Below are 14,691 nucleotides of genomic sequence, written 5' to 3'. Positions count from 1 at the left end.
AGTTCTCTCTATTTCAGGCTTTGTTTTGTTGTCACGCTCAGCTCCTCAAGTGCAACCCGCTTCGCTTATCCATTGCCTGACTAACTATAAGTAGACAATAAAGCTTAACCATTTATATGTAGTGCATTTCTGAGTACATGTCCATGTCCAAGATGACCACCAGCCAGCTGCAGGACATTTCCTAGTATTTTAATTATGACTACAGCAACGCCTCGTTTTTAGTGTACCCCATTTTTTGTAGGACTCAGTTTTCAATGAAAGGTCTGTTCCGGTATACTGTTTTTTGTTATCGTAAAGCCTGACATTACAAACTAGTCCGATTGCCCGCGAATCATTCCCTGGAATCAAGCGCCCAAACAAAGAACCGTACGCGTTGGTAACAGTCTCAGAGCAAAGTATGGAGGTGGTGCCCGTGTGGCTTTACCCTCCCCTCCTCTCATCACCATCTTCACCGACAAGAGTCTTCGATAAAAGGTAACAGTGATATTCAAATGTTCATTTATCATTTCTTTTTTTAATTTCATTTAACTATTTTGAACACAGCAAACCAAAAATACTCTCCATTTACATAATTCAAACAAAATAGGACATCCAATACAATATTGTAATCTGAAAAAAGCAATAGCAACATTAAAAGAAATTAAAAACTAAGAGTGCCCAAAAAGGAGCAGGAAGGAGCAAAATGTTATAATGTCCTGCCTTACCACTCAGATATCTGATTCTTTATCAACAATACAGTACATACTAACCTTATATGACAATATTTAGTATATCATTCTAGGATACATAACATATATAATTACATCCATGAATACTCACAATAACAAACCCACTTATCGTTTCATCAAATGTAGTTTATATAATAAATACAGAACAGTTTTATCAATGACATTCATCATTTATATTTATTTCACGTTGTTTTCTGCATGTAAAACTATAATTAGTCTCCATAAAATGTGTCTAGTCTAGTGTTAAGATTGTTGGGGCTCCTGGAACAGATTAATTGGATTTACATTATTGTTTATGGGAATAATCTATTCAGCGAGGGCAGCATTATGTCAAAATCAATAATAATATGGGTTCGTATCAATTCTAATACATACTCAGATATATGTTATGACAGAAGTGTAGATCTGTTTGTTATTCTTATTTTTTTTTCTCAATGAGAATAAATGTATTCTTGCAATGTCAGGAAGGAGCTCTAAGACTTTATAACACATATTTGTAAATAACCTGTATACTATTTTACCTGGCATACAATATGTATGCTCTATATCTGTGTTATTTTAGTGTTTTCATTATTTTCCTACTTTTATTGCATTACTACCCCTTTACGCTTTCATTTCATTTTTTATTCAGTGTGCCCTGTTCATATAATATTTACATGTTGTGCGGCAACTGTGGAATCTTCCCAATGTGGTATAAATAAAGTATTTAATCTTACAATAAAACTACAAAAAGCATATATGTACTTTTATTTATCCATCCATCCATCCATCTATTTTCTACCGCTTGTCCTTTTCGGGGTCACGGGGGGTGCTGGAGCCTATCTCAGCTGCATTCGGGCAGAAGGCGGGGTACACCCTGGACAAGTCGCCACCTCATCGAAGGGCCAACACAGATAGACAGACAACATTCACACTCACATTCACACACTAGGGCCAATTTAGTGTTGCCAATCAACTAATCCATATTAGCACCAAATATTATGTGTGCTACCCTTACTACATATCCTACCTTGCCACAAAACATTTGTTGTATAAATTGTGTCTGACACATGTTACACTGCTCATAACCCAACATAAAACCAGCAAGGACGAAAGTATTTCTTGAAAATCTGTACACAAATATTATGCAGAGTATCTAATAAAATGCACATATGTTTCTAAGCTAATACAGTAAACAAATTAAAAAATACTCTGGTGGTCAACACCAAACCAGGTCGACCTAGAAAAAAAGGCAAGTATATCTTCTAAAAGTACAAATATGAGAAGTAAGTATTAACTCCCTTTAGAAGGTCAGTAGACCGGTACATAGTGTTGCCGATGAGGACGCTCGGTTTAAATGCCATGTCTGCTCTTTTAGCTTTTACACATTAAAGGAGCCCTTAAAAAGAAAAAAAAAAGTACATTCCTGAAGTGAGCAAAAAAATAAAAACCCTGGCTGTCATGGCGGTACCTGGCTTGGCTCTATTCATGCATCCTATAAACACAAACCCGGAGCAGCCGCCGACTCCCCTGCTGCCTGCACACAGAGCACACATTCATCCCAAAGTGGGCACCATGAGGAGGCTGCTGGGGCAGCATGCAGGCATACTTCAATTCAGAGGACACTTTCAGTCATTCTGACGACCGCGGCTGTGCGTCGCCGCCTAATGCAAACACGAGGCCTGGTGTTTAACGCTCACGCGAGGATCTGATCAAATCGACCATTTTAATACAAAGCGGATTTATCGTTTTTTCTTAAATAAGCTCTGCTTCTTCCTTCTCCTTTTCGGACATATCGAGTGTGACTGTGATGTTCAGTCATGAAACTTGTGAAGCATGTTGAAAACAAATAGCACCATTGCTTCCATAAAATTATAGCTGTGGTTTGTGTTATCTTTTCATAACCAAGGACGAGTCACTCGAATGCCATTCGGCATATGAGTTGGCTGGGAGACTGTCATGCAAACGGCATTATGAATACGATCATGAGAAATGGCGTCTCTCGTGTGTCATGAGAGAATGGAAGAGTAGCATTGAGAATACATTAAAGTCCCAGTGAGGCTGAGTTCTGCGATGCATGGGAAAGTGTGCTCCCATCCTGCATTACTTTGCTTACCATGACAACTATCCATCCATATTCCACACCATATCTGTCTGTCTATTTGGCTAATGAGTATTTTCATAGTGTTTGTGTGGTGTTCACACTGGTATTTTTGTCATCGACCAAAAAGTAAAATGTAAAATGCATTGAGTATGGACATGATTGGGCAGCTTTTGTGACTTATTACGTGATTACATTTGAAAATAGGGCTGCAATGATTAATTGGCTAGATTGAATAAATCGATCAGAAACAAACGATTTATGTTCTGTTGCTTCTATTAACTAATGAATGTAACTAATTAAAAAATTAAAAAATCCAGACAGCATGTAGTGCCCGAAACTTTAAATATGGCCACATATTTGTCTCGGTGGGCTGAGGAAGGATCACTAGATTCATGCACACACGGATGCACGGAGCCTCGTTTTTACTTGGTAGTGAAAAGCCCTGCGAGGTAACAAAAACTAGGAGAAACAAATAATAATAATACAAAGCCAGATGACCAGTGTGGGAGTATTTCGGCTTCAAAATGAGCCCATAAACATGGACAAACTAGTCAGTTTGCCTAATTTGTTGGAAAGTGATAGAAAGTGAAAAAAAAAAACACTCAACCTAGTTTTTCCAACTAGATAAAAGACTGCACTTTAAAATGTTAAATATTTATTGAAGTACATTTTTCCCTAACAGAGATTGAGAGTTAATTCTATTTTTATTGTCTACCTTTTGAGAATAATTAAAAGTTATTGACCTTATTATTTACGATGGTAAAAACACAAATGAGAAATCACAGTTTATTGCATTTGACAGGATTTTTTATTTTAAACATTAATACATATTATGATTACATTAGTGCTTAATTTGATCTCAAATAATGCTGACAATAATATAGTTTATCAGCAATAGTTTTTGGGACAAAATATTGTCAAGTAAAATGGATCATCGGCCCAGGCCTACATTATGGTTCGGTTGATTGCGCTATTGAACAGCGATAGTAGTACCTAAGCACCAGATTTATGTTTAACCGAACTGAACTCAGCAAGCGTAAAGGTATCTTTAAAATTCTATTAGTGTGTAAATTAGGAGTGCCCAAACGTTTTGCCTCCAAGGGCCAAAGTGAAAATGTGCCAGTGGCCCACGGGCCAAACAGCGACTTTTACGATGCAACAGCACCGCGAGTGAGGAATTTAGCTTTATACCGCCATATATAAATATAAGACAGAAGAGTTCTATCAATAGATAGCAACTAGTTAGCCTGTAAAAAAAATAAAAAGATTTTATGGTAAAAAAACAAACAAAAAACTGATAGCTCAGTCACCAGAATTTTACCGTGACACTTAGGGGGTTTTTTTTACAACAAATTACTGTAAATTGAAAAACTGTACCACTAGTGTTTTTGTGTTAAAATTCTAGTGACTGAATGGACAGTTTTACTGTAAAATGTATGGCATTTTACAGTGCCCATCCATCCATTTTCTACTGCTTGTCCCTTTCGGGGTCGCGGGGCGGAGCCTATCTCAGCTGCATTCGGGCGGAAGGCGGGGTACACCCTGGACAAGTCGCCACCTCATCGCAGGGCCAACACAGATAGACAGACAACATTCACACTCTAGGGCCAATTTAGTGCATTAGTGTAAATTGATAAATGATAATATTGTTATTTTTATTGTAAAATTTTGGCGGCTGAGCTGCCAGTTTTTTGTCATTTTTTTGACGGTGCCTTATAGTAAATTGAAAATCAGTACCACTGTTTTTGTTATCGCAAAATTCTGGTGACTGAGCTGCTTCTTTTTTGCCGTAAAATCTATGTCTGTTGCTTTAACAATACATTACTATAAATGGAAAGTTGGTACCAGTGACAATTTTATTGCACAATTCGGCGACTGAACAACATTTACCCTAAAATCTACTAACTTTTTTGCAGTGTAGCCTTGCGGACATGCCATCAACGATTGTGTAGAGGTCAGTATGAATATGTAATAAATTCACACAGGGGTTAGTGCATGTGCCTCACAATACGAAGGTCCTGAGTTCAATTCCGGGCTCGGGATCTTTCTGTGTGGAGTTTGCATGTTCTCCACGTGACTGCATGGGTTCCCTCCGGGTACTCCGGCTTCCTCCCACCTCTAAAGACATGCACCTGGGGATAGGTTGATTGGCAACACTAAATTGGCCCTAGTGTTTGAATGTGAGTGTGAATGTTGTCTGTCTATCTGTGTTGGTTGGCCCTGCGATGAGGTGGCGACTTGTCCAGGGTGTACCCCTGCCTACCCCCCGTGCAGCTGAGATAGGCTCCAGCACCCCCCGCAACCCCGTAAGGGACAAGTGGTAGAAAATGGATGGATGGACCCTTTGGCAGGCCAAACAAAATTACAAAATGGGCCAAATTTGGCCCACTGGCTGTACTTTGGGCATCCCTGGTCTAAACAAAAGTATCTTCCATTTTAATGGCACAACCAGAGGATTCACTTTCAGAAAGATGGAGCAAACACCCCTCCCCCAAACATACTGCATTGAAAATAACTTTAAATTAGAGTTTGGCACATGGTGATTATTGCAAGCACTGATTTCTAAAAGTGTTCCCATTGTTGAAAATACAGTATAAGCTTCTCAGAGGTGTTAACTGTAAAGGATTATATTAATTACCTAAACTAAACTTTACGTGATGCTAGTGCATTATTGTCCAGTATTTTAGTTCACAATGAATCGGTACTGTAGTATTTAAAGTACCAACCTTGGAGGCTGATGATAGCGACGGCGCACAGCGGACCCAGTCGTAGTTTTCTCCCGCTTTCTCCCCGTCGATCCTCGGCCACTCTCGTTAGATCCATGGCGGTCCTGGAGGTCGGCAGCTCTTCGGCTACAGGAGAGTCTTACGCGGGGAGGGAGCGTCGAAGAGAACGAAACCGGCAGGTTCCAGGCGTGGATCTCACCTGGTCTTCAAGAAGAACGACAAGCGGGAAGAAGACGGACACATGCGGTCCGGTCGCTTGGTCCTCAGGTGGGTCAGAGCACACTCAGGCCGGCTAGGGCACACTATTTGGAGTACGACACACGAAGACGCGCCGAAAGTTTGAATCGACCCCCCCCAAAAAAGAGTAGTAGTGAACTCAGGCCGCCGTGGTTCATTAACAGCAGTTACCTCCTGTCTGGTCAAGGGGGGCTGACCACCGAGTCACTTGAGCACGGAGCGAGAGGGACTTTCACTCCGTGTTGTTTCCAAGTTGGCTTCCACCCACTCACAGTGTTTCTACTACACGACAACCCATCACTAGTAAGACAATTCCTTTTCCTGTTTGGAGTTTCAAAATAATAGTCGCACACAATTCACAACAGTACTTTACTAGGGTTTCATCCAACGTGCGGTGAACTAAACTAAATCAGGTGAGGCATAGATAATTTTGGAGTTTTTTCTTCTTCTTTTTTTTTAAAACTTAAATTCATATGTGCAGCTCTAATCATTATTGATTTAGGTTGCACTTTAGAATAACAGGAAAAAGAAGGGAGTAATTCGCTTTCATAAAACGTGAATGGGTCCAAAAAGTATTTGATAAAGTTATTAAATACTTTTTGGTCCCATTTGCTCTTAATAAAAATAAATCAAGTATTGTGAGTGCATCGTACCTTTCTGTATTTGTATCTGAAGCAGCAATAGCCATCCTCCATGAAAACGTACTTTGTATGATCATATTTATTTTGTCTTAAAGTCCAGTTTAGAGAAGTATTTAATCTTGAATACAGTATAAAATCCTCCATTCTGGCAGACCCGTTCATTTAATTCAATTTCATTCCAAGCAATAAAACAACATTTTTGTATATGACAAAAACACCCACAAACGCTGGCTTGCTGTAATAAAAATGACATGTTTGTTATACAGTTAAAAAAAGAAAGAAAAAAGGCTGGCTTCCGCTGGAGAGACATGTGTCTGCTAGCTTGAGCGCCCCCACTTGGCGAGTCAGAGTACTGCTGAGGCATTGAACTGCCAAGTCCACAATATATCGCCCCCTACTGTGAGGCAGAGGTACTTGCTGCCTCATGGCCTGCCTTGAGGCAGGCCATGAGGCAACAAGCACACGCCCCCTCGCACGCACACGCTCAACTTATACCATGAATTGATTAACGTGGACCCCGACTTCAACAAGTTGAAAAACTTATTCGGGTGTTACCATTTAGTGGTTAGTTGTACGGAATATGTACTGTACTGTGCAATCTACTAATAAAAGTCTCAATCAATCAATCAAGTGTGTAGCCGTGGAAGCACCACCTGTGTCTGCCTCACTTTTCGTCTGCTGCGTATTTTCATCAGGAAACACGGAATTTCCGCGATTTTGACCATGAAAATGATCAAAATATACAGGAACCACACCAAAACCAGATAGAAAGCCTAGACCAACAGAGAAATATTCAAACTTATTTATTTTGTTATTTTGTTTTTTGAACATCTCATGGTTAAGCTTTTACACCCGCCTGGTGGCAAGGCGAGGCACTGCCTCACTTGCCTCCCCTGACAGCACGTCAGTTTTCATCGAATATTAAAGCATAAAAGATAGCATTTATATACATCATATCTGACTTACTATATTACATAAATACAAGCTAGAAATGTTTTAAATTACTGTTTCAGCACATTCCCTTACTTTAATTTTAGTATAGTTCTTTGCGGTTTTAGTTCACATGATAAGCTTTCAGTCAGGAATAAAACTAATACAAATTGTCTGTTATATATTTTTTTAAGTATTATAACATCAATCGTTCGTTTTCATGTGCTTACTTGCCGATAGATTTCATTTAGGCCACATGGCTAGTGGTGAGCGTCATTAAAGAGACAACACTGCCACCTGCTGGTACAACGTGATTACGTTCACGCTGCACACAAGTTTAATTAACACGCTCAAGCACCAACTTCAAAATATTGTGAACTTAATAAAAAAATTGTCAGATGCAATTATATCGTATGGTAAAAGTATTGCAATGTTACAACAAATAGCAACGTGATGTAAACTGCGCTCTATATGACTGATTACATTGGTATTTTCTATCAACTCGGTAGGACGTTATTTTGCTTTTGCTATTTATATTGTGAAGAAAATTCATATCCAGTGCATAATGCTGTGTAAGGAGTCGTGAGTCACGACAAAACACAAAATGTCTAATAATGTTGAGTATTTTATTCTGTCAACATTCTTACATTTAATTAGAAGCAATCAACTGAAAGAGAATGTCCCATTACTGTGTAGCCCCTGATTAATTAATAGTACGGTTTGTAGACATATTCCAATTTTTTTTCTTAAGAGTTAAGAAAAAGTAAATCAAAAGGGAAAAACACATCAAAACAATTACCTGGCTTTGTAGTTCTTTTGGGAGCTTTGCTAAAAATAAAACCCAAACAAAATGTCTTTGAGATGTGCAAATTGATGACACTCACATTGTGGAGACCTAAATAAACATGCATCACATTCTCATTAGTGTAAACATTAAAATAATGAATCACTATACTAAGCCTACATACATACATGGCACCGGAGATCATTCAGGGAAGCACATGCTGAATAACCATATACTGTACATCTTTTATGTACATTGCTCTATCAAGTTAAACTAAATGAGTTGTGTGTGTTGTCGCAGCAGGACACAAACTCTAAGCTACAAGATGCTAAAATAGCAGCCGATTCTTCTAGGATACATCATTATTTTTTCTAGCCGTGAGTCACATGATGACAGTCGGATATCATTCACCCTGTATCCCAAAGCTTTAACCCCATCCCCCAAATATGTACAGTATCTCAACAGGCAACTGTTAAAATGCCACATATTAACAATCATAGCAACAATTCTACGAAGCTCGTTTCTACTGAGAGAAGTAAAATCTACAATTATTTTTCACATAGAAATAAAAATCAGCACTGTTAAAAATGGCACGAGACACTAGAGGGAAAAGAGACAAGGAGAAATGCACTAGTTCATCAAGTAATGTCATGGCCTCTTCACTTAATCAAAGTGCACAGTGATCAAGCATGGAATAAAACAAGGGATGACAGGCACTGTTACAAGACAATCATCCCCCATGTATGAACACAGTATAACAACTTCAAAAAGGTCTTTGGAGTTTCAAAAGGAAACATCTTTGGGTCCCCAACGTTGGCAGGCCCAGAAGGTTCCACTTAGGAGTGTCGCTGATGAGGTCCACTTGGAAGTCCATCTCAGTTTCCCGAGTACAGGTTGGTGGTGCTGGAGCTGAGGCCTCGGTGTACCCTCAAATTATTGCTTCCCCGTGTCTGCCACACAAATAGGAATTTTGTTATTAGAGGTTGGCGGATCAATCTAAATATCGATACCTGGCTAGTATCGGGTCAATGCTAGCGTGACAAGATCGATACTTTTCAGTTCTCTACTACGTTCATTTTCCAGAGGTGTTTTTTGTTGTGTGGTTGAAATATGTTGTACACATTTATATATTGTTCACAGAGATAGGAGGGTTTTGGGGAATACTTGTCATTTTGTTGATATCATTATATTTTCCTATACCGTTATATTTTTATATTGGTAAATGGTTCACAAATAAGTAGGGGTGTTCCTATCTGATATTGATATTAGTCCAGTATCAGCAAAAGACATGTATTGAATGATATCGACTATCACCAAAAATCTCCAATATAAGCTCTGATGCGAGCAGTCTTGCAGCGTTTTTACTTGTGCAAAGTTGGGCAGCCAGTCAACATCTAATGTCCTCCTGTTGGTCTTTTCTTGTATTTTAGTGAAGTCATTTACAAAAGAAAAACATGTTAGGCTACTAGGAGCTAACCATCAGCTAAGCACACAATAGCACACAAGTTAGAAATACATGTCCTTAATTGAACAATATTGCAATAATATGATCTTTTCAATATAAGTATAAAATAATTATAGTTGCATATTACAAACCCCGTTTCCATATGAGTTGGGAAATTGTGTTAGATGTAAATATAAACGGAATACAATGATTTGCAAATCATTTTCAACCCATATTCAATTGAATATGCTACAAAGACAACATATTTGATGTTCAAACTGATAAACTTTTTTTTTTTGCAAATAATCATTAACTTTAGAATTTCATGGCTGCAACAGGTGACAAAGAAGTTGGGAAAGGTGGCAATAAATACTGATAAAGTTGAGGAATGCTCATCAAACACTTATTTGGAACATCCCACAGGTGAACAGGCAAATTGGGAACAGGTGGGTGCCATGATTGGGTATAAAAGTAGATTCCATGAAATGCTCAGTCATTCACAAACAAGGATGGGGCGAGGGTCACCACTTTGTCAACAAATGCGTGAGCAAATTGTTGAACAGTTTAAGAAAAACCTTTCTCAACCAGCTATTGCAAAGAATTCAGGGATTTCACCATCTACGGTCCGTAATAGGGATGTCGATAAATGCGTTAAAATGTAATATCGGAAATTATCGGTATCGGTTTTTTTATTATCTGTATCGGGTTTTTTGGGGGGTTTATTTTTTATTAAATCAACATAAAAAACACAAGATACACTTACAATTAGTGCACCAACCCAAAAAACCTCCCTCCCCCCATTTCTTTCTGTTATCAATATTCTGGTTCCTACATTATATATCAATATATATCAATACAGTCTGCAAGGAATACAGTCTGTAAGCACACATGATTGTGCGTGCTGCTGGTCCACTAATAGTACTAACCTTTAACAGTTAATTTTATTCATTTTCATTAATTACTAGTTTCTATGTAACTGTTTTTATATTGTTTTACTTTCTTTTTTATTCAAGAAAATGTTTTTAATTTAGTTATCTTATTTATTTTATTTTTTTTTTAAAGTACCTTATCTTCACCATACATGGTTGTCCAAATTAGGCATAATAATGTGTTAATTCCACGACTGCATATATCGGTTGATATCGGTATCGGTAATTAAAAAGTTGGACAATATCGGAATATCGGATATCGGCAAAAAGCCATTATCGGACATCCCTAGTCCGTAATATCATCAAAGGGTTCAGAGAATCTGGAGAATTGAATTGATTGAAACTTTTATTAGTAGATTGCACAGTTCGGTACATATTCCGTACAATTGACCACTAAATGGTAACACCCGAATAAGTTTTTCAACTTGTTTAAGTCGGGGTCCACATAAATCAATTCATGTACAAGTTAATGGTCCTAATGTCGCTGCATGACAATGTTTTAACTTTCTCTATTTATTATCAAAATGTAATATTCAGCCTGCTAAACAATCTGTAATTGTGGACTATCAATCAGAACAGGTTATAAAAAAATATACATTTAATTTCTATCTGCCAGAAAATATTTATCTTGGTAGAAATATCGCAGACTACATAACAAAACATCTTTGACAAAGCATGCTCGTAATGTAAGACGAGTTTAAATTTTGTTATGTAGTTAAAACCAGACGTGACACATAGCGCTATTATTTTTGAAGCCAGAATTGTGCGATTGGTATAAGAAGAGGTGTTTTGACGGCGTAAAAGTTTCTGAGAAAAAAATGACTCTAGACTTCCTGCCTATGGGGTTTCTTTTATCCTGAGCTTTTATTCCATCTTACTAAAGCAGTCAGGGTAACAATCTCCATGTTATGCTCTCAATGCACTGAATGGTAGTCCAATCATGGAAGTAAAGCGCCACTTCTCTGCAAGTGGCAAAGTGCGCCAGTACGCTTTTGCTCCAATGAAGTCGTCTTCGAAGTCAATCGAAAATAAAATAGTCTTGTCGGGAGAACACCTTACCATGGTTTTAGATCTGGGATTCCATAATGTACCGTTTTCTTTGTGCATTTCTGCTTACTATTTTCCCCCTTGTGGCTCAACAGTAACAGAAAGCCATTACATTTGCCACGCTACGGAATGCACCAAGGGTCAAAAAGGAGTCAGGACGCATGCGCCGTTAAAATAACTTATAGTTAACGCGTTATTATTGCGTTAAAACTTTGACAGACCTAGTTGAAACACAATGCAACATACTGTAGTAAACATGGCCACTCACCTGGAAAGCCTCTTCACCTGTCTTGTTCAGATAGTTCAAAGACGCAGCTCGCTTCATGCTGGTGGACAAACAATGTTCACATTCAAGATGACATTTGCTCAAAGAATTCCACTGGGAGAGTGTTCAAAACTGACTTTCTGTGTGCAGCTCTTACTTGGTGCTACGAGGTTCAGGAGGTCCGTTGCCCTGCAGTTTCTTGACCAGCAGCTCGCTGCTACGACGCAGGACATCTCTGAGCTTGCCCAGAGAGCCGCTACGCTGGAGGGCTCCGCTGCCGTCCTGCAGAAACACACTCATCAAGACACCTGCTCAGCACACCTGGCAACAAACTAAGTGATTCACACACAGGACACGTATTACGTGACACAAGAAAATCACTTTGGCACATGACAGTCCAAAATGTTTCTACCGAAGGACGTATGCAGAAACATTAAAGTGTTGATACTTTAGTACATTCAGGAAGCCAACTCAAACTAATATAGAATAATGTTAGGTATATAAAGAAAAACGTCAACATTCTAGCTTTGTGTTGTAGGTGGCCAAACAAATGAATGTAACATCTCACATTATATCTTAAAAATGAATTAATTTAATTTCAGATACAAAACTTTGGACACACTCACTTAACAAGTTGATATGCATCAGCTGTCTTTAGCAGTTGTTTCAGACTGACATGGTCTTTACTCAAAATATTCAAATAATTTATTTTAAATCATTTTTTTCAACCAAGTGTATGTTTTACTGCTGTTTATACATGGACTAGTTACTGATAATTGTACCATAACCGCATCACCAAGAGGGGGTGCTGTGAGTGCATTGCAAACATAAAGGTTAGGTGACACACCAAAGTTCCTTCTTTTGGAACCACGTTAAAAATAACTCAAGTTAATGCAGCATTTATAGCAGTGGCGGCTCAACACAACAATCCCATTGTCTCATTAGCATTTTATATACACAATAAAGAGTAATATTTTATTATGAAATGCAATAAATTCTCTTTCAGCTCTCTGTCAAAGGTCAAGATGATGCCCGCAGCTACTTTGTCATTTAAACAGCCTAGTGCAGTGCTATCTACTGGTATACCACTTGTGGCCTGCGGTCCAAATCCGGCCCCGGAATGACAGTAGACCAGCCCAGAAGTTCAGTTCAAAAGAACGTGGAAGAGACTAACATTTGTGCAGCAGATTCCTAAAGGGGATCTGTGGGAGAGGGTTGTGATCAGCGCACTGTTGGAGTAAAGGTCAGCGCCCCTGTCCATCAGACAGGGGCGTGGCATGGGCTGACTGAGAGACACGGCTGGCAGATGATTAGTTTACGCAGGTGGTACGTGTTAGACTGATCATCTGTTGTCTTTAACAGTGAGCGGCCGGGTGCAGGAGAGGAGGAAGGAGCGAAGGGACTGAAAAGTCAATTCTGTATATATATTGAAAACCAAAAAAAGAGAACATTATTAAACCCTGTCAACTCTGCGCAACTGTTTCCAGCGTGATTCTGTGGGACTGTGAGTATAAAAGCTTACATTTGGCGCCCAATCAAAAAAAAAAAAAAAAAAAAAAGGGGAACAATGTCGACACCTAGCCCGATAGAGGCATTAGGACAGCTGTTGGCGGAAGTGTCCACGGCCAATCACCGGCAGATGGAAGCCATGCAGGGACAAATCGCCCAGCAGAACCAAATCCTGCGAGCCTTAACAGAGAGGACCGGAGCAGGGGCACCCGCGGCAGCAAAACCATCATTGGCGGCCGTAGGGATGCACAGGATGGCGGAGACAGAGGACCCGCAGACTTTTTTGGACATGTTCGAGGCCACGGCGGGAGCATGCGCGTGGCCCGAGGAAGAATGGGCAGTACGGCTGCTACCGCTGCTGGCGGGAAAAGCTCAGCGGGCGGCACTCAGCCTACCACCAGATTCCCGGGTGAGGTACCGGGACGTGAGACGTGCGGTACTGGACCGGACGGGAGGTTCCAAAGAGGATCACAGGCGCCAGTTCCGGGCAATGCGGCTCGGCCCGGAGGAGCGGCCTTTCGCCCTGGGCCAGCAACTAAGAGATGCGGCGACGAGATGGCTGCAACCCGGGAAAATCCAGGAAGTACTGGAACAAATCATTTTGGAGCAATTTATGGAGGCGATCCCGGCACGGACCTCGGCGTGGGTCCGTTATCACCGTCCTCAGGACTTGGCAGCAGCGGTGGCGTTAGCGGAGGACCATCTGGCGGTGCACCGCGAAAAAAAAAAGGAGAAGTCCGCGGAGGCGGTGGAGCGTCCAGTTCCAGCGCCGCGTAGGATGCGCGCGCCGCCGGCCGAGGAAACCCAGCAGTGGCCTAGGCTACGGAATAATCAGACTGTTTTTTCTCCTCCTCAGACCCCGGCCGCTACTGACGCTGCGTTTCCCCCGCAAATGGCTCCTTGAGTGCCTGGGCAGGCGTGCTGGAGGTGTGGGCGGATCGGACACCTGCAGCGGGAATGTCCGAGCATGGAGGTGGGACAGGTGATCCGGGTCGTCGACCCTGCGGCGCCCTCCCCCGGAACAGGAGAGACTTACTATGTACCGGTAAGGATACAAGGGAGTACACACCGGGCGATGGTGGATTCGGGCTGCGAGCAGTCCATGATCCACCAGAATCTGGTTCGACCCGGGGCGTTGAGAAAGGTTACACGGGTGCGGGTTAAATGTGTGCATGGGGATATTCACGAGTACCCTATCGTGCCGGTGGAAATTTTTTTCAAGGAGGAAAAACATAGTGTTAAGGTGGCTGTAAGTTCGCGCCTGGCGCACCCCTTAATCTTGGGAACCAATTGGGTGGGATTTAACGGGTTAATAAAGCAGTGCGCAGGGGTGCGTTCACGACCGGTAGGAAAAGGGGATAGCCGCGC

At 40.6% G+C, this 14,691-nt stretch overlaps 2 protein-coding genes across 9 annotated transcripts in view; both read right to left on the bottom strand.

Annotated features, from left to right (window-relative positions):
- The window catches only part of ptk7b (protein tyrosine kinase 7b), a 156,948-nt gene extending 150,862 nt beyond the window's left edge, over nt 1-6,086 (bottom strand). Inside the window, exons 1-2 of one of the 2 annotated variants that reach the window (XM_062058585.1) lie at nt 5,538-6,086; nt 2,179-2,244 (exon numbers count right to left, since the gene is read on the bottom strand). In XM_062058585.1, the coding sequence (XP_061914569.1) occupies nt 2,179-2,244; nt 5,538-5,634 (163 nt within the window). In that variant the 5' untranslated portion in view covers nt 5,635-6,086. The remainder of the gene's footprint in view (nt 1-2,178; nt 2,245-5,537) is intronic. The other variant, XM_062058586.1, reaches the window with a different exon arrangement.
- Nucleotides 6,087-7,799: 1,713 nt separating this feature from the next.
- The window catches only part of klc1b (kinesin light chain 1b), a 59,142-nt gene continuing 52,250 nt past the window's right edge, over nt 7,800-14,691 (bottom strand). For 3 of the 7 annotated variants that reach the window (XM_062058578.1, XM_062058581.1, XM_062058580.1), the window contains 3 exons: nt 11,972-12,096; nt 11,818-11,875; nt 7,801-9,079 (listed from right to left, as the gene is read on the bottom strand). In XM_062058578.1, coding sequence (XP_061914562.1) covers nt 9,005-9,079; nt 11,818-11,875; nt 11,972-12,096 — 258 coding nt within the window. In that variant the 3' untranslated portion in view covers nt 7,801-9,004. Of the gene's footprint in view, nt 9,080-11,817; nt 11,876-11,971; nt 12,097-14,691 lie in introns of all 7 variants that reach the window. The other 4 variants (XM_062058576.1, XM_062058579.1, XM_062058582.1 and 1 more) reach the window with 3 other exon arrangements.

The sequence above is a fragment of the Entelurus aequoreus genome, linkage group LG09, assembly GCF_033978785.1.
Source record: "Entelurus aequoreus isolate RoL-2023_Sb linkage group LG09, RoL_Eaeq_v1.1, whole genome shotgun sequence".
Taxonomy (NCBI): Eukaryota; Metazoa; Chordata; class Actinopteri; order Syngnathiformes; family Syngnathidae; genus Entelurus; species Entelurus aequoreus.
Note: the sequence above shows the minus strand (reverse complement) of the source record. Positions and strands in the feature narration are given on the sequence as shown.